The sequence below is a fragment of the Panthera tigris genome, chromosome B3 (genome assembly GCF_018350195.1).
Source record: "Panthera tigris isolate Pti1 chromosome B3, P.tigris_Pti1_mat1.1, whole genome shotgun sequence".
NCBI classification, from domain to species: domain Eukaryota; kingdom Metazoa; phylum Chordata; class Mammalia; order Carnivora; family Felidae; genus Panthera; species Panthera tigris.
Window position 1 is genome coordinate 118,066,925 of NC_056665.1, and position 22,002 is coordinate 118,088,926.

Here is a 22,002-nt window from a genome sequence, read left to right on the forward strand (position 1 = left end):
CTCACCATCTTATCACGGATCTGCAGGGCACCTGCTGCCAAACAGGCTGCCCGCCGAACTACCATGAAGTCATCAGAGAAGCAATTCAGGAAACTTGGGAGAAGCTTGGCGGTCATGAGCTTGAGCCCACCAATAAGGGAGAGAGCTTCCACACGCTCCTGGATATTTCCTTGACTCAGCTTGACTCTATAAAGCATAAGTGCTTTTATTTTCTCTCCTTAAACTTTTGGCATCCCCACCACCAATGCCCTCAAGATAAAATCCAACCTCTGTAGGGTCTCCATTATCCATTCCCACCCTTTCCTAGTCAGCCTTATGCCTGTGAGGTTGAAGTTTCACTGGGTAGAGACCTCCATTATTTACTTGGACCCCTATTACTAGCATATGCTAGGCACTAAACTATGTTGAATGACTGAATAAAGGAAACTTTCATGTACCTCTTGTTACAGTCTAGTTCTCTCCACTGCCCTCACACATGCCATCCTCATTTTGTGCATTTGGCTCCCAGCCTGGAAAGGTCTTCCCTTCTCTTTGCCTATGTAGTCTTTTTTTAAAGTGGTTATTTATCTTTGAGAGAAACAGAGCAGGGGACGGGCAGAGAGAGGGGGAGGCAGAGGATATGAAGCAGGCTCTGTGCTGACAGCAGAGAACCTGATGTGGGGCTCGAACTCATGAACAGCGAGATCATGCCCTGAGCTAAGTCAGACACTTAACTGACTGAGCCACTCAGGCGTCCCTGCCTGTGTAGTTTTCTTATCCATCCTCTCTGAAAGCTGACCTTACTAAGCATTTGTAAATTATGCCTGGCCTCTACAATCAGAATCATGTCATGCTTTTGAACCCTCAAACATCCAAAACAGTGCTTAACACCTAGTGGGCACTCAATTAATGATTCTTTCCTTAGGCACATTGTTAGTGTCCATAGGGACTGGTAATTTTTGTTTTTAAGCTAATCCTGCAGTGGGACCTAATACAATGCCAAGCATACAAAGCAACTCAGCAGATGCTGGCTGACTGGATCCCAGGCTTCCTAAACACAAGAATAGAAAAGTTACTGTGTGCGTGTTAACTAGGTCTTACCTGATTGTGTCGTGCACCTCTTTCCCAAGGCTCATTTGCCCCAGAGCTCGGGCCGCTGCACGTCTCACTTCCTTATTCCAGTCACTCAGCATCAGCTGAATCAACTTATGTTTCATATCCTATAAAGAGGTATAATTTAGGTATAAAATAGCTGCCATTTATTGAATGTCAATTTTGTGCTTGGCTCTGTGCCAGGTGTTTTTACCCATCACTTAATCCTCCCAAACAATCCAGTGAGGCAGATTACCATTTGCAGATGACAAAATAGTCTTAGGTTTACTTGCCCAAGGTTAACCTGTTGAATGCTAGAACCTGGACTCAGACCCAGTTTGCTAAGCTTAGGCTCTAAACCACTATGTTGGGGTCAAGGTAATCTATACTTGAAGGACTTAAAATGTGATGGTGATACATTAATAGGGTGACCAACTCATTCCACTGTGCCTGGGATTTTTCCAGGTTTAGTACTAAAAGTCCTGTGTTCTGGACAAAGCAGGACAGTTGACCTGTATATGTTACTATATCTATATATTAGTACTTCATTCAAAAGGGAAGAGACAGGGGCACCTGGGTGCCTTCAGTTGGTTAAGCATCCGACTCTTGATTTTGATTTCGGCTCAGGTCATGATCTCACAGTTGTGAGGCCCTGAGCTGGGTGTGGAGCCTGCTTAGGATTCTCCCTCCCCCCCACATGACCTCTGCCTGCCTGCCCCTCTCTCCCTCCTTCTGTCTCTCTCTCTCCCCACTCCCTTCCTGACCTCCTCCCTCCCCCTCTCAAAAAAAAGGAAGGGAAGAGACAAAGATTACTACAGTTGTAGTTCATGATTGTGTAAATGTGCCCAAGCTATTCTCCCTGTTTGAAACCTCTCTTTTAGGATTTAGCTCAAAAAGTATCTCTGAACTCTCCTCTGCCCTCTGCAAGCATAGGAAATCCCTGTAATGCTTTACAGTTGCTTCTGTTGTAGATATTTATAACATTTATCAAGAAAAGACATGATATTTTTGCATCCCCAGTGCTGGCATAGTGGCTAGCATGTAGGATGTGGTCAGAAACTGCTTGCTTACTGAATGAGTGAAGGACCAATACACATAGTGCCTTTCTTCATTCCAGCAATCTGACGTGAAGCGCTCATTTTTATCTGGTCAGTCCCCTGCCTGCTCTGCATGCCTTTTTTACTTTTAGTTGGCAATCTTGAGTGCCAAGTTCTAAGGAGGTGAATGTGCAAATGAGTCAGATTTAAAATGGAGATTCTGACTGAGTTAGCCTGAAGTGACATTTTGCCCTTCTAACAAGCCCAGGTCATGCCTGTGCTGCTGGTCAGGACTTTAGAGGAAGGGTACATGGCAGCTGGGGCAGAATTAACCCAGACTAAAACATTTTCAGGTGATTTTACTGAATTCTACCAGGTTTTGGGCTTTCCACTCAACATGCGAGGGTCCAAGGGTGGAAGGTGTTCACTTCTCATGGGTATGGCAGTGTTCTGGGCCATTTTGGAAGTGCTCAGTGTTATAAGGAAAAGATACAGTGCCACACAGGAAGAAGGGGATATCCCCATTTGGATAGCTGAAGATGTTTTCAAAAATAATGGCAAGAAGCAGGTCAAGTGAAAGCCCAAATGATGGTCAGGGTTTACCTTGCCTGGAAGCCCCTCTTCAGTTCTGTCCAAGTCTAGTCCATCTGTCCCACACTCCTTCCCAGAACTTAAACTGATAGATTCAGCCTACAATAATGTCTCTCTGAAAAATTTTAAGAGTGTATCTTACATTTATCACTTGTTCTTGAATCATTTGTGTGTTTAGTCTTATTTTAAGAGAGAAAGCAAGTGAGGAGGGACAGAGAGAGAGAGTGAGCATCCCAAGCAGGCTCCACACGTCTAGTACAGAGCCTGATGCGGGGCTTGAACCCACGAACTGTGAGATCATGACCTGAACGGAAACCAAAAGTCAGACGCTTAACTGACTGAGCCACCCAGGCGCCACAGTAGTGACTATGTTTTATACCTTCTTTACGTGCTGAACACTCAGAGCCAACATAGACACTAGTATGGTTGGGTTGTTGGGTAGTTTAAGTCCATACTTCTCAAACTATTTGCTGAAGGACCAGTTGGGGGGGGGGGCGGGGAGGGTGTCACTGACTGATACTTAATGGTAGATTAATGTTAAGGCAATGTAAAAGTACTATAAAAGTTTCTAAATTCTCCTAGGTTGTTTTTTTGTTTTTTTGCTTATTTGTGGGTAGATTACAGTTTGTGGTTTGCTACCATGCTAAGGAGCAGGTGGCTTGAGTCAGACATGGTGGCATATGAAGATAATCCTGGGTTAAGGACTAAGGTAGCAGTGTGAAGACAAAGACCTGCTTGGTAAGAATGGGATACTAAGCAGCAAAACATGGAAGGGCTCCCAGCCTCCTTTTGCTTAGACTTTCTGTCGTGGAAACACAGGAGGCTTACCAAACTGACATTTCCACTGATCCGCCCAAGAGCCTGGCAGGCCACAATCTGGTCCTTCCACTGGTGGCTGTTCAGCTCCACAGCAAGCATGGTGTGTATCAGGGTCTGAGGAATGGAAGACTTATGTGGATACTTATGATAACTTTGAGAGATGCTGGAGCCTTGAAGAAGTTCTATCCTAACATGGCATTCAGCATAATTAATGTCACAATTACATGAGATGCCCATCCCTCCAAAAAGGAAAGAGTAGTTTATAAGATACAGGGTACTTTTCTATCTGAGCCCCCTGACTTCTGGAATCATAAATCTGAGAACAAAATAGAGATTTAGTAACTTGAACAGAGACTGCTGGGGCCTTCTCTTTAACTATCTTTACTCTTAAAGTGATTTGTATATGCCTCAGTCTTTGTGAGTTTCACATCTCTACTGAAAGTAAACACACTTGTGGGCCTGTGCAGTTTTCAATTCTAAACTTGTAGCAGAAGCAAATCCTACATATCACAACTCTTCTTGCAAACACAGAAACCATCTGCAACCTACTTTTCTCACCTTTCTCTCAGGTTGCAGGTGTCCCTATTCCTTGTATACACACCTGCATACCCCAGTTCACCCACACGCTTTTTCCAGCTTTATGTGGGAGATCGTCTTATTCAACCACCTGCATTTTCGATTCCTTACACGTGCTGACCTCAAAGACTCAATTGTTCCCCACAACTTGGTTTCTTTCTTTGACCCTGTAATGGACACATACTGTCTCCCCACTGAGATGGCTCAGGAGCATATAAGACTGTTGCTCAGTGTCCTCATTCTTCTTGTTAAACAGCTGCTGGAGGATCCTCTTAATCACGGGGTATGTGGCAGCACCTTCCAGAGCCAGGCACTGAGCTGCAGCCCAGCTGTCCACGCTGTTACCTGTCAGGTGGGGTAAAAAAATGGTGATCTGCTCTCCCACAGAGTGAACAGTCAGTCTTCAGCATTGGTACTCAAGGCTGTTGCCTGCTTGGTATCTCACTTCCTTGTGCCCCTCCCTGTGTAGAAGTCAACGCCTATATTTAAATGGATCACATCAAGGTTTTCAATATAGACTGAAAATCTTAACCTGAAAAGTCAAATCCTAAAAGGCTTTTACTGGGTAACAGCAACAAGGCTCTTACGACCTGGGTAAGAGATACAATTATTCATTCCACTAGAGATTGGGAAGGCTAGAGTGGAGGCTTTCTTAAGACGATGAATTAGGTTTTTGAAGGTCTATATGCAGAAGGCCAAACCAGTCAGCCAGTTGTCCTTGTCTGCTCAGGCCCCCAGGAAAGGAAGAAACACACTTTTTCAGAGAGGGGTCAGCCCCCTTGGGCAAATCACCTGACAACTTTTTGCTTTGTTATGTGGACAATGCCTGTAAGTTAATGTAGAGAATGGAAGCATGATGTGTTTGAACAGGGGTGATTTTTTTCTTTTAATTTTTAGAAAGTATTCTTTAGTATTTACATCTTTTCAATTAAAAGTAAATCTGTGGGGGCGTCTGGGTGGCTCAGTCAGTTAAGTGACTGACTTTGGCTCAGGTCATCATCTCACAGTTGGGTTTGAGCCCCACATCGGGCTCTGTGCTTACAGCTCAGAACCTGGAGCCTGCTTCAGATTCTGTGTTTCCCTGTCTCTCTCACTCTCTCTCTCTCTCTCTCAAGAATAAACATTAAAAAAAAAAAAAAGTTAAATCTGTGGTGGGGTGCCTGAGTGGCTCAGTTGGTTAAGCATCTGACTTCGGCTCAGGTCATGATCTTGCAGTTTGTGAGTTCAAGCCCCTCGTCGGGCTCTGTGCCGACAGCTCACAGCCTGGAGCCTGCTTTGGAGTCTATGTTTCCCTCTCTCTCTGCCCTTCTCCTGCTCATGCTCTCTGTCTCAAAAAATAAATAAACATGAAAAAAATTTAAAAAAATAAAGGGAAATCTGTGGTGAGGCTCCCAACTGGCTCAGTCCAAAGAGCATGTGACTCTTGATCTCGGAGTCCTGAGTTTGAGCCCTATGCTAGGTGTAGAGATTATATACATACATACATAAACACACAAACACAAACTTTTTTCCTTTTTTTTTTTTTTTTAAGTTTATTTATTTTGACAGAGTGTGAAGTGGGGACCGGGGGTGGGAGGGGGGAGGGGATTGAGAGAGAAAGAGAGTCCCAAGCAGGCTCCATGCTGTCAGCAAAGAGCCCAACGCAGGGCTTGATCCCACAACCCTAGGATTGTGACCTGAACCAAAATCAATAGTCAGATGCTTAACTGACTGAGCCACCCAGGTGCCCCTAAACACAAACTTCTTTAAAAAGTAAATTTGTATGAAAGGGGACATGGTTTCTAGGCAAATGCATCCATGAAATATTTAGGTACCACTAGGTGGCAATGTACCCATTTTGGAAAAGTACCCTAGGAATAGCTATCTCTGGATGTTCATAAACATAAACCCAAACCCTCTAATACAGTAGACATCACAAAGCATGATATTGGAGAAGAAAGGATCAGGAAAAGCTGATGGTGAGATGTCCTGTCTTTACCCCATATACCCAGGTCAGAAGTGACAAGGAGTTACTCACCCTTTAAAAGGGCAGTCTGCATGATGTCCCGGGCAAGGGGATTGTGTGACTGTATGGCATATTGGCATACTGCTGCTGCCATCCGCACATTGGCGTTTTTATCACAAAGAGCAGCTTCCAGGGCAGGCTGTAGAACCTCTGGCAAGTCCTTGATAGATGGGGCCTTCACGGTCTCTTTGTCTATGATCAAGAGAGACCCAGGTAAGAAGTGCTAGCCACGTTGATTTTCCCTGAAACACAGCTTCCTTCCCATAGCCACACAGTGGTCGGCCTCAGTCTCAGTTGCAGATACTTACTGCTACTTAAGAGTTTAGCTGAGCCCCTGCAATGGGCAGGCTTTTATGGCTCACTTCTGTGCTGGGTATGCCAGTTCCCAATCCTTTATCATCTGGCCTCTAAAGAGTTGGATTCAAGCTGCAGAAGGTTTCTAGCCAGATGATGGTGACCTTCACCATTAGTTTTAGTGATGAAAATCAACCTATTTACCACGTATATTTTTTGTATTTATAATAATAATAATAGCAATTATATTTAGGTAGTGCTTTGCCAATTACAGTGTTTTCATGTTATCCCATTCAACCTTCTAGCCCTCATTGACGTAGGCAAGGCAGGTATTAACTGTAGAGCCCACCTGAAATGTGAGTTATTTCAGGAGTCTTTTTAGGTTTAAACAGTATTTTTTTAAAGTATTAGTATTTTTTAAACAGTATTAGTTTTAAAGTATTTTTATCATAAACAATGTTGCCTATAAAGATAGATTCTATCCTGATCAGGTTATCTGGGCAACAGGTAGGCATTTTAACTAAAGTTCAAATTCTCAAGTAGAAGGGGAAGGGGCCTGTTAACCTTTCATCCACAGTTATCCTCATTTTAGAGATAAGAAATTTGAAATTCAGATAGGCTAACTGACTTCCCAAGAAGAAACAGCTGGACCTGTGGCGAGGAATTTTAAGATTTCTTATATGTCCAGTTTTATTACTGCTGTGGGCTACTCTGCCATTTGTTAAGAATAGGCTAGATGAAAACATGTATTTTAGGGGAATATGTAGAAGTAGAAGTCAAACGAGTGTTTCAAGAAATAATGAGTAAGACAATTTTCTTTGAGAATGTATGGGGAAGAAACAAGACAAATCAATCTAGACACCAACATGTGAAAGGGATCAAATGGAAGGCATAATTCGGAGCAGACAAAAGTGTTCTTTGTATGTATGTGGAAGATCTGGGGATAAGATTATAATAATCAGTTGCTGCCTACTGAAGGTTTTATCTGTGCCAGGCACTGAAAATACATCATCCATTTAATACCCAAGGAAATAAGTATACAATAAAAAATGTATATGTGGGGCACATGCAACTCTTGATCTTGGGGTCGTGAGTTCAAGCCCACATGGGGCATAGAGCTTTTTAAAAAAAAGTATATGTGTGGAAGCATGTAGTGGGGCGAATGAACCAAGTCTGGGTAATGGGGCAGGGAAGACTCTTCAGAAGAGTTGATAGCTGAAAATTGAAGGACAAGTATAGAAGTTAATCAGGTAAAGAGAAATGAGTTTTCCAGCAGATTTAAAAACCGGTAGCAGAAATGCCCTTTATCTGGAACTTGGTAGATAGAAAGTAAGTGAAATGAAACTTTAAAAAACCTAACAACTTCGTAGAAATAAAACTAGTTCCTGCCATTAAGGAGTTCCTTGTCTGGTAGGAAAGGCAAAAAAGCAAACAGACTATTATGATAGACTAATAAATATTAGGACAGAATAATATTAGGATGCTACCAGCAGCAAAGAGGAAAAAGTGCCAGTCCAGGCTTCACATAAAATGTGAGGGCATTTGAGAAATAAGTCAGTTGGTTTTATGTCCTTTCAATAGCACTTTATCTTTGGGTCCTTCTGTGTTGTTAAACTGGCGCTTCAGCAGATTACAGTTCTGGCTGTTGTGGATGGGAAATGTTCCTTTTTCAGTGCTTATTACTACTAAGGAAAAAAGCTATTGACATTGCTTTCCCAAAAGATTAAGACCATTGGAAAAAATGGCTGTGTCCTTAGTTCATTTTATAAAGCTAGCAAAAACTAAAACTTAACAGAAGTAAACTACCAAATGTAATAAAACATTTTAAAATATTAACAAATCAGGACACCTAGGTGGCTCAGTCAGTAAAGTGTTGATCGACTCTTGATTTCAGTTCAGGTGATCTCATGGTTTGTGGGGTCAAGCCCTGAGTCAGGCTCCACGCTGACCATGCAGAGCCTGCTTGGGATTCTCTCTCTCTCCTTTCTCTGACCCTCCCCTGCTTGTGCTCTCTCTTCTCTAAATAAACAAGCAAACAAATAAATAAAATATTAACAAATCAAACCCAGTGGAGTAATAAAAGAATAATATGTCATGATCTGTTATAGTCTAACAAGAGAATTCATCGTGTGCACAAATTAAAGGAGAAAAAACTAGGAAATGGCTGATAAAATTCACTCATTTTTATAATAAGTAGAAAAGCCTACATGCATGTTGGCATATATTTGGAAAAGCACAAAGAAAGATGTGAAATGCCAAACTAACATTGGTGACTCGGGAGTGCCATGGGGTGGGACTAGGACTGGGAAGTGAGTCGGGGGAAGAGAACTCCCTCTTTTTATATTCATCTGTTGACTGATGAATATACAAAAAGGGAAGCAGAATGAGTAGAATCTATTGGTTATGGGAAGAATAAGGATTTGTCCAGGACTCCCAGGGCCCTGACTCAGCAAATAGATGTATTGTAGGGCTGCTGATTGAGATCTGGAAAGTGGGGAGGGGTCTATGGCGATTAGTTCAGTTTGGATTTCAGATGTGCTGTCAAAAGAAGTGCTAAAATAGAGTCAGGAGGGGAAAGTGAATTGTATGTGTGTGTGTGTGTGTGTATATACACACATACATATATGTATATATATTATACCACTGCCAACTACAGTTTCTTTTGATGACTACAATGTATACACACACACATATATATAATTTTTGGCTATTACAAATGGGATCTCTCAAGGTGGAACAATGTGGACTTCCATGAAACTGCTGAGTAAATAAAAGGTAATGAAATGTGATGTAAAAAGCACTGGACCATAAGTCGGGAATTTTAATTTCATCTCCGTTGATGATAAGCTGTGTGTATTCAGGCCAGTGTCTGGGCCTTGGTTTCCACATTTGTAAAATGATCTCAGATAAGGTTGAAGGTCTGCACCAGTTAACATTGTGGCTGTGTTGAGTTGCTTATATTCTCAAACAGTTCAATTCTGGCTCTGACCTGAGTCCCCTTGGCTGGTGGCAATCCGGGGCCTTTCTAAAGCAGCTGTAGCACATGTGATGATGGCTCGGATCCGAATGTCATCATGCATGTCCCCCAAGCCCCGCAGCAGGCCCTCTACTGTCTCATGGTGCCACTCAGTAACTATGCCACAGGGAGGGAAATGAGAAGAAAACCATCAGGTTAGAGTTAGTCTGCTTTCTCCTAGGACAATTCAAGCAAAACATTAGCTCAGACAAATAAAGGGCTCCAGGGTTCTTTGGGAAGTTACTTCTCTGATAATCCATGGGCCCTCTGGGGCAGTTCCCAAACACAACTTCACCCCCCCATCCCATTTTATATTCTATCTCTGTTTAAATAGCTCTTCATTGTTACCATATGGAAAATAGGGGTGATAAAACATAGTGATTAAGGGTACTTTGTTGTCAAACATACCCAGTTTGGAATCACAGTTATTAGCTGTGTAACCCTGGATGAGTTACTTAACCTCTCTGAGCTTAATATTTCTCATTTGTAAAATGGGAATGATACTAGAACCTACCATATTGAGCTACTTTGAGTATTAAATGAGTTAACTGGACAAAGTATTTAGCAATATGCCTGACAAGGGCTCAACTGTTAGTGGTTATTATGTTTCCCTGCCTTTGAGGGCTCTTCTATCTGGCTTTCAGGGTCTTCCTCACTTTATTGCTAACTTCTCTGCAAGCATCAAGTAGGTTTTTCTCAATCTCTTTCAACCCTTTTTTGTTTATCTAATCTAGTATATGTGATGGATTGCCTGTTTGTCCCACGCTAATTAAACTAGTCTCGCGTTTTGCAGGCCAGCAGCCCTGAGTCCTCAGGTCTTATAGCTTTACACAGTCCTTGCTAGGCCTTTACTCTGCCCTTAGGCACTCAGCCTTCTACGCCCATATCTCCAAAGGCAGAATGGATATATGAGAATCCCAGCCTCACATACACATTTTAGAATAGGGTTATTTATACCACAGCCAACTACAGTTTCTTTTGATTACTACATTTCCATTGCTTGGACAGCATATTTCGTCATTCCCTTCTTGCATCATTTATTGAGCATGGAGTTGCAGAGGTCATGAGACAGGCCCTGTCTGCGAAGAGTCCTCGATGTGGTGACAGCGAGTATACACAAATTTCTGAAGTCAAACCTGCCAATGCAAAGAGCCTATACGTCAACTATGATTGTGTAAAAGGCTCTTCTCTATTGTAAACTTGAGGAGGCAACCAGATTTGTATGTTTCGCAAGGAATGGATTTTGAGAGATTGAGAAACTAGTCCAAGGTAAGAACTTCCTCCCTAAAATATATACTGCTATCTCTGGACCCACCCCCACCCCTTCACTTACTCAGAGCCCAGGCAGTCTTCCATTCCTGCAGCATCCGCTGCAGCACCACCAGTTCCCAAGTCATAGCCTTCTCTTGGGATTTTTCCTGCTTCTTCAGCCTCCTGGTCTTAATGGGCACATCCTCCTCATCCACCTGGAGCAGCAGATCCTTGACTGGGGTGGGCAGAGCAATCCAGCGCGGGACTCCTTGCACAGGCCTGCAGGCTGTTCATTAGGGCAGTGTGAGATAGTCTTACCCCAGTGCCCTAGACCCTGTGTTCCCAGCTAGCATTAAGGCGAAACAAAACTCTTGAGAGCAGACTTTCCCGTGATTATAGAGAGTTAGGAAAAGTCCTGATGGCAGACATGATAAAGCCATGCTGATGGAGGGGGTGGGGTAGGGGGGGATTGAGATCTGTGCAAACCTTTTTATAAGTTTAATCTTTAGGAACATAAATATGTTTATATGTAATAAGATTTTCTCATAAAATCCAGTATCTGATATATTGCAGTTTAGGTAGAGTGTAATTGTCCATTCCTAGTTTATGAGGTTTTCTTTCTTTTTTTTTTTTTTTAAGTTTATTTTAGTAATCTCTACAACCAACATGGAACTCGATCTCATGACACTGAGATCAAGAGTCACATGTTCTTCGCTGGAGCCAGCCAGGTGCTGGTTTTATGTTTCTTTTTAATGTTTTTAATTTGGGAGAAGGAACATTGCTACAAGCTGCTAAGTTTGAAAGGTTTTAGTATCTCTGAGTTTTTCCTCATTCTGACCAATAACAGCTGGAAATTTGAGGACAGAAGAGCATATTATATAAATTTGGTTAGATTTTCTAGACTTGGTGATCTCCCTGGTGTCAAATTCAGAAAGCCTCTTCCTAAGAAGAGCAGTTGTGTGGAGAAGGCAAAACAGATAAAAACTTTTCCAGATTACCAAATTCATTATCTGCTGCATCACTTATCAGTCTCATGCTCTAATCTGTCACTACCAATGGTTTGTGTTTCTTCCAAGATTTCATTCTAACACATTTAGATTTGTTCTGAATCCATTCTTCCCTTTGAGCAAGGAAGGCAGTACCATTTCTTTCTTCTAATGTAAAGAGTCTTGTGAGACTCGAGGGCAGTTTAGTTCAGATGCCCATACAGAGCATGCCCTCCGAATGGTTCTGCCACAGGTTGGTCATACTGGAGGAGCTCAGTCACCCTGTTGAGGGCTGGCTTCCTTTCAGTATAGGGTGTGCAGCCAGAGTGGTAGAACCACATCCAGACAGGTCAGCTCCCAGGGAGTCGATACTTTGCCACATGACACTCCACCATTTCTTTCCTCTCAGCCTGCTTGAAATCCCTCCCAAGAAAGTGAGACATGGCTGGATTAGTTCCTTTCCTCCTCTGTCCCCCTGCTCAGGGAGTTAAAAAAGATGTGGTGAGAAAGTCTTGAATCTCTGGTATTTAACCTCCATGGGAATAAACATGCACAACTGCCAACACTAATTCTACTTCTGGTCCTTTAAGTTCTAGGCAGGTTAAAACACACCCATTAGCCACGTTCTATGTCAAAAGTCCTCTGAAGATGGGACGCCTGGGTGGTTCAGTTGGTTGGGTGTCTGACTCTTGATTTTGGTGCAGGTTGTGATCTTGTAGTTCGTGGGATGGAGCCCTGCATTGGGCTCTTCACTAATGGTGCAGAGCCTGCTTGGGATTTTCTCTCTCTTCTCTCTGCCCCTCCCCCATGCTCGCTCACTCCTCTCTCTCTCTCAAAATAAATAAATGTAAAAAAAAAAAAAAAAAAAAAAGTCCTCTGAAGGGAGCACATGAAGAAACAACCTTGTGGCTTTCTGTGGTATAAAAGGCACAGTATGCTTTTTAGCAGAAACAAATGATGCCTCTTTGACTTTGTACCATAAGACCTATGCTTAATATATAAGAACTGTAGTGATCTTGTGGGCACACTAGAGTTTTATATCATGATTTGGGGGAAATTAAGGCTATATAGCAGTAAGTACACTTTGTATCTTGAGAATTTTTGTCATTTTAAAGAAATTATCTAAGTTTTTCAATTCAATCAAAATGGAGAGTAAAATAATCTACCCACATCTAACTCCAGGAATTTTCCTTTTTTTTTTTTTTTTTCAGGTTCTCTCATACCTAGTATTTCCTGAGATAAGGAGTAAAATAGTTATAAGAAGGTGTATGTATATTACTATTCTGACTTGCCTTCTCCCAGAACAATTTCAAATACTATTTACTTAAAGTAGGCCCCACACCCAACGTGGGGCTTGAAACTCATGACCCTGAGATCAAGAGTTGCAGGCTCTACCAATGGAGCCAGCCAGGTGCCCCCAGTTTCAAACACTATTTAAAAAAAGAAGTTTTGGAAAGATTCCACAGCTTCTGTTCATTAAATATTCTGTGTTCTAGGGAAGAAGAGAGCAGGCATCTAGCACACTAGGGAAAAAATGCCTGTGAGGCAGGTGGTGAGGCATCTGAATGCAGCAGGGGGGTTTCTTTTTTTAATAACATCTTTGTGGTAGAATTCACATACTATAAAATTCATCCTTTTAAAATGTATACATTTCAGGGGTGCCTGGGTGGCTCAGTTGGTTAAGCATCTGACTTCAGCTCAGGTCATGATCTCACACCCTGTGAGTTCAAGCCCTGCATCGGGCTCTGTGCTGACAGCTCAGAGCCTGGAGCCTGCTTCAGATTCTGTGTCTCCCCCTCTGTCTGCCCCTCCCCTGCTCATGCTCTGTCTCTCTCTGTCTCAAAAATTAAAAAAAAAATATATATATATATATATTTAAAAAAATTAAATGTATACATTTCAGTGGTTTTTGATATATTCACAGAGTTGTACAACTATCACAACATCTAATTTTAGGATATTTTTATCCCCCCAAAAAGAAACCCTGTGCCTATTCCTCGCTTCCCCCAGCAACCTGATCAACTTTCTGTCTCTGTGGATTCGCCTCTTTTCAGAGGGGAGGACATAAACAATCCAGTTGGCTTCTGGGAAGGTAGTATACTAATAATAAATCCTTGAGTTTGTATAGCACTTAATGGTTTACAAAATTCATTCACAAAGTCCCCTAAGTATCAATAAATATCACAAAAATCAGTATTACAAAAGTGCCTTGCTGTAGGGACAATTAGTAGCTCTAATGAAGCTAGTGAAGCCCCAGAAGGTGATTTGCATAGACCCAATCAAAAGCTTTGTTGGGGTGCTTTCTCCACCACTACCATTAGTTTCTGTTCGCCAGGAGGCCCATTGAAGCAGTGACACTGCAAAGAGAAGGGTCATGGGACATGGAAGCATAGTCCCTTGGAGGATGGGCACTTTTTGTTTCATAAGCTCATTTCCTAGCCATCTCTCTTCCCTCTCTCTCTCAGAATCAAGAATGATACTCTCTTTTTGAAGATTTTTTTAAGTAATCTCTACACCCAACGTGGGACTCTAAGAACCCAGAGATCAAGAATTGCATGCTCTGGGTTCCTGGTGGCTTGGTTGAGTGTCTCACTCTTGATTCCAGCTCAAGTTATGACCCCAGGGTCATGGAATTAACCCCCCCCCCCCCCGGCATTGGGCTCTGTGCTGAGCATGGTGCCTGCTTAAGATTCTCTCTTGGGATGCATGGGTGGTTCAGTTGGTTAAGTGTCTGACTCTTGATTTCAGCTCAGATCATGATCTCACGATTTGTGGGTTTGAGCCCCTAAGTCGGGCTCTGTGCTGATAGTGAGGAGCCTGCTTGTGATTCTCTCTCTCTCTCTCTCTCTCTCTCTCAAAATAAATAAACTTAAAAAAAAAAAAAAAGCTGTAAGAAACCTGTAGCAAAAACAAGAAAAAATTTTTGAAAAAGATTCTCCTCTTTCATGCTCTACCAACTGAGCCAGCCAGGCACCCCAAGAATGATATAAAACAAATTTAGAACAGAGGATGACCCTAGTACCTGAGGCAGGTATGGGTCTGAGAATGGAATGGGACGGTAGAGCCAGCCCAAAGGGACAGGACAGTGCTGGATCAAGGGTTCAATGTACTTCTCCTGGAAGTAAAGGAAGAAAATGGGACCTGCCTCATTGGTAATTACCAGCCCTAAATCTCTTGGTTACATCTAAATTTGACCTGATTTCAACTGAATGGATGTTCCACAAAGGTTCTTCCTAGTTACAGTTAGTGTTTTATAATTTTATGAGATGATTTTTAGTTGGCAGGAAGCGACTCTGCTACATGCTGGTGATGCCCAGCCTATAAAACAGGGTCCTTAAAGAAATGGCCACACTTCCCTCATCACCCCTATTATCCACTTCCCGCTTACGTGCTTCAGGAACTGGCTGGGAAGTCCACCTTTCTGGGGTTTCAGGGAAAACTTTGGAGAGCTGCTTCTTGTACCTATTGAAGTTTTCCAGGAAAATATGGTCTCTCTTTGCACCAATCTGGTGGATGACCTGGACTTTATCTGTGAACAGATAAATAAGGAGTCCTTAGTACCACCCTCCTTTCTGTCTTGCTGGGTTTTCAGTCACCAGGATCAGACCCAATTTCCTTTTGCTTTACTCTAAGCTCTTAGGACTTACAACTACCATGATGTGGGGGCATCCCTTGAAGGTGACTGTTGCTTGGAAATATGAGCTGGTGGCTTCATGGAGGCTTGAAACCAAAGCAGAACCTGTCTAACTTACAGGCATTGTCCCCTATTAAAAGTTAAGTACTAATAAAGGGAGATTTAATTCATTTCCTACCATTCATAAATACCTTCATCTGAATAATTCTGTTAAATGCTTTAGAAAGACTTTCAGTTGACAGTTTAGGAAGAAGATGGGGGCAAGGAAGAATAAACAGCTTGGAACATACAGACCTAGACCGTGTATCTTGGAAGCCCAAGCATCTAAAGGATAGCAAGATGGAAGGGGAAGGTAGTGGACATTTATTGAGCATGAGCCAAGAAGCATTATAGATGCTTTCTTGTCTGTACTTGAGGTGCATTTTTGTTAATATCATTTTACAAATAAGGTCCATAAGGCTCAGAGGGATTACATAACTTACTGAAGGTTAGTGGAAAGGTGCTAAGCCAGGCTCCACTAAACTCCAAATCCCACGATTTTTTTCTAACATAGCACCTCAATGGGGGATTATCTCAAAGGGAAAGAAAGAAGACAAGAGGTAGTTGTTCTCAGAACCAAATCTGTTTACTTTATGACCCCACCCTCCACAGCCTCCTTAGTAACAGAAAGGGATAGAGAAAGGGGAAGAGGGAAAACAGTTTCGCCTGCACCAGATACCTGCCTGCCCCTCTTCCCCCCCCCCCCCAAAAAAAAACCTGTGCTGGTAACTAGGGGATGTTGCCATGAACACCTTGGTCATCCAGAGCCTCTTGTCCACACTCATGACTGTTTCATCCCCTGGCTACTTTCCACCTCCCTGTTCCATGTCCACCCAGCCCCCAGCACGGCACCCCAGCTCTATTACCAAAGTATATTTCCTGTTCAAAGGTGTTGTCTGTGGAGTAAGCAAACTTTCCAGCTCGAGGATTCACCTGTCGAAAGTACCTCTGGTTCGGGGGCTGGCAGATGTTCTTTCCTTTGATACCCTCAGCAGTCTTATTGTTGCCAGGCATAGGTTCACCTGTCTGCACTTGAGGCAAGTAATTGGGCAATCTTAGCAGGAGGGAGAGAGGGAGAGAAGGGAAAGGTGGGAGATGGACCTCCTGCTTTCCATCAGACCCACAGCTCCTCTTTAAGCTCACCTCATACACACATGAGCATCTGGAAAACACCTATGTTTAACTATTCACTTTGCTCCCAAGATGCCCTATGAAGGTACCTATCAGCAGCCAACTTCCTCTTCCTCTAATAGAGCCACTCCTGTAGCCACTGGACAGTATGACAGAGTGGCCATGCTCCCAGCATTACCCTTCTTAAAAAACAACAACAACAACAACAACAACATTGGTGCCCTTAGAGATTGCACTGACGTGGGGAAGGGAACCAATTCTATATTATTTCACTTCATTATGTATGTGCTTATTTCATGCCTGTCCACCCCGTGAACATATAAGCTCCTTAAAGGTTCCATATCTCTCGTTTACATTGTATTCCCAGCACTTTGCAGAGTACCTGGCAAGTAGTGGGAATGCAGTTTGTATTTATCTAATAAATGGACAGATTAATGGATTCCCACTTACTTTTAGTTCGCTTTTGGGAATCAGGGACATTAGACTAGCTCCAGTCTTCCATCTAGCTATAAATGAGAAGGAAGCAACCAGAAATATGCAGTAATCTTCCCTCAAATTGTTTAGTTCTCTGTCCTGCTGCCAGTTCGTTTTTGAGGCACTGACACATTGGCTCCTTAATTCAAAGCGAGGCAGGACCAAACCTTATTTTCCCCATGGATACATTTCTGGGAGCACCTGGATAGTAACTGGATCAGCAGAATCGCTCAGTCTGTTAGGAAAGGCCCAAAACCAATCCCTTTACAGGCAGTGGTTCTCAACTGGGGGTGACTTTGTCCCTTAAGGGGACATGTGTCAATGACTGGAGACCTCTCTGGTTGTCACAACTACAGAGTGTTACTGGCATCCAGTGGGGTGTTACTAAACGTCTTACAAGGTATAAGGCAGACCCCCACAACAGGATTATCCAGTCCAGGATGTCAGTAGTGCCTAGGCTGTGAAACCTTACTTGAAGGAGATCTTAGAGAGTAAGTTGGCAGTGGAGAACTCCAAGAGGTTGATGGGACAGCACATTCTGAAATAAGGAATGTGAACTAACGCAGGAGTCCTGGAAGGGGAGCCAAGCATTCTCAAAGGTGTGCCAGAGGCCTCAGCCAGTCTACCTATAGTAGACAGGAAGCAGCAGCTCTGGCTTCTTTTTCTCCTGGATTGGCAGGGTAACACTTTGATCCTCAAATTCTGCTGTTTCTTCTTCTTCCAGCTGTTTCAAGAGCTCCAGGTCACTGGTGGAAGTAAGCTCATCCCGGATGTGGCTCCAGTCGTACTGCTGGTGCAGAAAGCTCTGCCACTTGTTGGGGGATACCCGAGACCTTAGGGGACGCTTGCTCTGGATCCATCGGGCAGTGCGCTTGTTCAGCTTTTCCAGCACGATGGCTTCCCAGGCTCTGGCCTCCTTCTCAGGAGGTGGAAGCCAGGCTTCCCTCACTTCCAGGTTCACATCTGGAGAAAGTGACAGACGTAGCACGTCCGGATCCCTGAAGGAATGAGGGATGAGAGGGCAAGGTTTTTCCTGGACTACACTTGCTGGCTTTGATTCCTTCAGCTGCTTACGTTCAACAGAGCTTTCTGTCTTCACAGCCTGGGAAGTGACCCTTGCTGAGGGACCTGAAGAACCCAAGAACTTGAAGCTGATAGGTTTCTCATATTGGGCCCTCCTGATCTGGGTAGGCTGCATGATGTGGTCTGCATTATAGAGATGGTCAAAGTTGTACTGGCTGAAAGGGATGCTGGAAAGCCCTCGCTGCCACACCACCTCCTCAGAGAAGGTAAGGTTTGTAGCAGCCTTTTTCAGATATTGGTTCTTGAGGTGCACACAGCGATGTGGGCTAAAGTGGTAGACTGGAGGTACACTGGAGACAGAGGCACATTCCTCCTTGTTCCTTGGTTTCGAAGGAGTAAAGATCATGCCCCATCCCAGCCGTGGGGGGAGTGACTGATGGAAATGGTGGGAAAGAAAGGTCTTCCCATGTTGGGTTCTGGTCATCCTTTCCCAGCAAAGGCTTCCTTCCATACTGCCTGGTCCAGATGCAGGGTTTGGAGGTGTGACCAGGTATCTGTTGAGGAGATGGGAGGAACTGATGAGAGCTCTAGGTCAGCAGAAATTGGTAGGCCATAGCAGTACAGAAAGGGAAGAAATGGGAAGACAGATAAGGGGAGCAGGGGTGGGTCCAAGTGGGGAGAAGCCACGTGAATTAGAAGAGGGACAAAAAAAAAAGAAGAAATGGTGAACATTCTAAATATTCCTTGTATCAGCCCCTTGCTTCCAGTTCTGCCATTTGTTCTCAAATCTCAGCCCTTCATTTTTCCTCAAATATTGCTTTATGTATGTTCAAAAGGCTTATTTATAGCATAAAGTTCAGATGCCTCAGCCTGGCATTCAGGGTTCTCCATGAGTGTGACCCCAGTTTATGACCTTGTCCGACTGTAACCTCTTGAGTCTCTTAGCTCATCTCCACCCATTGCTCCCTCCACAGAGTGGAGCTTCCTTCTGTGCCCGCTGTGTGTGTTAGCACACTCCATCCTTGACAAATTCTGTCCATTCTTCCAGGCCTAGGTCAGTTCCTACCTGCTCCACAACTTTCTTGACCTTATCCAGGCCTCCATGTCCCACACAAATTTATAAATCACTCCTACTCTGTACCAGTTTCTTATCTGCGTTTTTAGTTCCAGTATAGTTAACATACAGCGTTAGTTTCAGGTGTGCAATTCACTGATTCTGTACCAGTAATTTTAACTCTCAATCCTGTGACACCTCACATTGTTAAATATTCGGCTAACTGTACTGTCCAAGGATCAGGTCTTCTGTCTCTGCTGCCCTTCCAAATCCCCCGGTACTTTACCATCTTACTACACAGTCCTCACTGTTAAAGTGTCTAACAGCTACAGGGTATTTCACCAAGTAGGTAAATCACCTCCTCCTTAATTACTGGGGCAAGCTGTTTCCATGTTTTAGCTGGCTTACATTTACTGCTTTCTTAAAAATTTTCCTTCTGGGGTGCTTGAGTGGCTTGGTCAGTTAAGCGTCTCTGACTTTTGGTTTCAGCTCAGGCCATGATCTCACGGTTTTGTGAATTTGAGCCCCACGTTGGGCTCTATGCTGGCAGTGTGGAGCCTGCTTGGGATTCTCTCTCTTCCTCTCTCTCTGCCCCTCCCTGACTTGCATCTGTCTCTCTCAAGGTAAATAAACTTCAAAAAAAATTTTTTTATTTTTTTATTTTTTCCTTCTGGGGGCACCTGAGTGGCTCATTCAGTTAAGTGTTGGACTCGATTTTGGCTCAGGTCACGATCTCAGTTTTCACAAATTTGAACCCCACATCAGGCTCTGCGCTGACAGTGTAGAGCCTGCTTGGGATGCTCCCTCTCTTTCTGCCCCTCCCAGAAAAATAAATAAACAAACATTAAAAAAATTTTCCTTCTGAAGTCCTCCATCTAATAATGATAATTGACAATAATGGAGTACAGACGTACCTCAGAGATATTGTGGGTTTTTTCCAGACCACTGCAGTCAAGCAAATATCATAATAAAAGTGGGTCTAATGGATTTTTTGGTTTCCCAAGTGCATGTAAAAGTTAAATTTTAATTGACTGAGTATGCAATAGCATTATGTTTAATAAACAACGTTCAGGGGCGCCTGGGTGGCTCAACTGGCGAGGCGTCCGACTTGGGCTCAGGTCATGATCTTATGGTTCATGAGTTTGAGCCCCGCATCGGGCTCTGCGCTGACAGAGCCTGCTTGGGATTCTCTCTGTTTTTGCCCTTCCCCCACTTGCTCTCTTTCTTTCTCTCTCTCAAAATAAATAAATAAACTTTAAAAAAATGTTCATACCTTAATTAAAAAATGCTAACCATCATCTGTGTTTTCAGTGAGTCATGATCAGAGATCACCATAACAAATACAATAATAATGAAAAAGTCTGGAGTATTTCAAGAATTACCAAAATGTGACACAGAAACACAGAGTAAACAAATGCTGTTGAAAAAAATGGAAGTGATAGACACAGGGTTGCCACAAACCTTCAATGTGTAAAAAATGCAATCTCTGCGAAGTGCATTAAGGTAAAGCACAATAAAATGAGGTGTGCCTGCAATTTGCTAAGGGCTTTACATGGGGAGGATATTACAGTCTTGAATGTGAATGGGAAGAATTTGAGGCTCAGAGTGGTTAAGTAAATTGCTTCAGGTCACATAAGCCATAAGCAGAAGAGCCAGGTTTTAAACCTAGTTGCCAGATTCCAACTTAAGAGCACTTCACCTCCATGCCACATTGGCTTCCCAGGGCTTGATTGATGATGATGATTGATTGATTGATTGATTATTTCTACTTTCTTCTGTGTATGAAATCTGACCTATTGGTGTACTTCTTTTTGTTAAGAGCCTGCTGTTATCTAGATGTCACTCAAATTAAGTCATACGTGATTAATATGATATCCCGCCAGGATTTTCTGCACATGAGACTGAATTTAGTTGTTCCATCTCTTCACAACCATGAAGGCAACATGGCCATGAGGGCACTGAGTATTTTAAAAGTTAATGTAAAAAAGTTATGGCAAGGTTAGAAGGTGGTCACAAATGATACTTTTCCTGAAACAGTGCCTACTCTTACTGGTTGAAGATGAATTGTTAGATGAAAACAATATTAGTGTTCTTGTGCCTTGTGTATTGCCTAATAGAACATTTTATCATTCTTAACACGTCAGTGTGTCAATATCTTGCTCCTACGATAGGAGGCATTTGATCCTAAACACCTGAAAAACAGATAAGGACCAGTTTTGCCCCAAGATGACTATATGGAATGATTTTGGATGTCCCAAAATACATATATATACACTCTTTAGCCTGTGACACACAGAATCTTTGGTTACAGTGCCAGCATCCCAGAGAGAATACCATGTTAGCATTGCCATTTTTTGTAAATTCTCAAGGGATAGTTATTCTCATCTAATATGGCGGGTTGGTGAAAAGAGGAATAATACCTGATGTGTTTTGAAGAGAAATGAAGACAGGACAAAATGTTGAAGGGTTTTGTCAAAAGCGACTTGTCCTAGACGGACATAGGGTTAGAAGACAAGTGTAAGGCCAAGTTCTGCACTTTCCAGCCATGTTACCTTGGGGAAGTGATTTAATATCTCTAGTTTGTCTCAGTTTGCCAGTCTGAAAATAGAGTTTGATATCTAATTTGGTGTAGATATGAAGCTCAAAATTAAGGAGCAAGTATGAAAGGGTTTTTTGTTTTTTTTTTGCAAGCTTCAAAGTATTACACAACTAAGAGGAACTGTTAACTGATTTACAGTATGGACTATTGCCGCCAGAAGGCAAGTCTCTGGGGTCCCACAGTTAGATGGTGCATTGGGCACTTAGGGAACAGGTTAGGATTATTGGGGCCCTAGGCAATTAAAAGAGAAGGTGGATAGAGAGGGAAGAAGAAAACCTATGAATGGAGTTTGGAGGCTCCATATTATCCAAACTTAAATGTTACCTAGACCAACATTGAGGCACAAACATCCCCTTAAGAACCAAAAGCAGGGGGAGCCTGGCTGGCATAGCCAGTAGAGCA

At 42.9% G+C, this 22,002-nt stretch overlaps 1 protein-coding gene across 4 annotated transcripts in view; it reads right to left on the minus strand.

The window, feature by feature from the left end:
- Window positions 1–22,002, minus strand: part of HEATR4 (HEAT repeat containing 4) — a 43,263-nt gene that overhangs the window by 21,012 nt on the left and 249 nt on the right. For all 4 annotated transcript variants that reach the window (XR_006218982.1, XM_007095091.3, XM_042990064.1 and 1 more), the window contains exons 2-11: window positions 17,551–18,501; window positions 16,186–16,373; window positions 15,035–15,175; window positions 10,743–10,946; window positions 9,383–9,526; window positions 6,112–6,291; window positions 4,279–4,439; window positions 3,528–3,632; window positions 1,081–1,199; window positions 6–186 (exon numbers count right to left, since the gene is read on the minus strand). Coding sequence is in view for 3 of the 4 variants with exons in the window: in XM_007095091.3 (XP_007095153.2) it covers window positions 6–186; window positions 1,081–1,199; window positions 3,528–3,632; window positions 4,279–4,439; window positions 6,112–6,291; window positions 9,383–9,526; window positions 10,743–10,946; window positions 15,035–15,175; window positions 16,186–16,373; window positions 17,551–18,501 (2,374 nt within the window). In the remaining variant the exon portion in view is untranslated. The remainder of the gene's footprint in view (window positions 1–5; window positions 187–1,080; window positions 1,200–3,527; window positions 3,633–4,278; window positions 4,440–6,111; window positions 6,292–9,382; window positions 9,527–10,742; window positions 10,947–15,034; window positions 15,176–16,185; window positions 16,374–17,550; window positions 18,502–22,002) is intronic.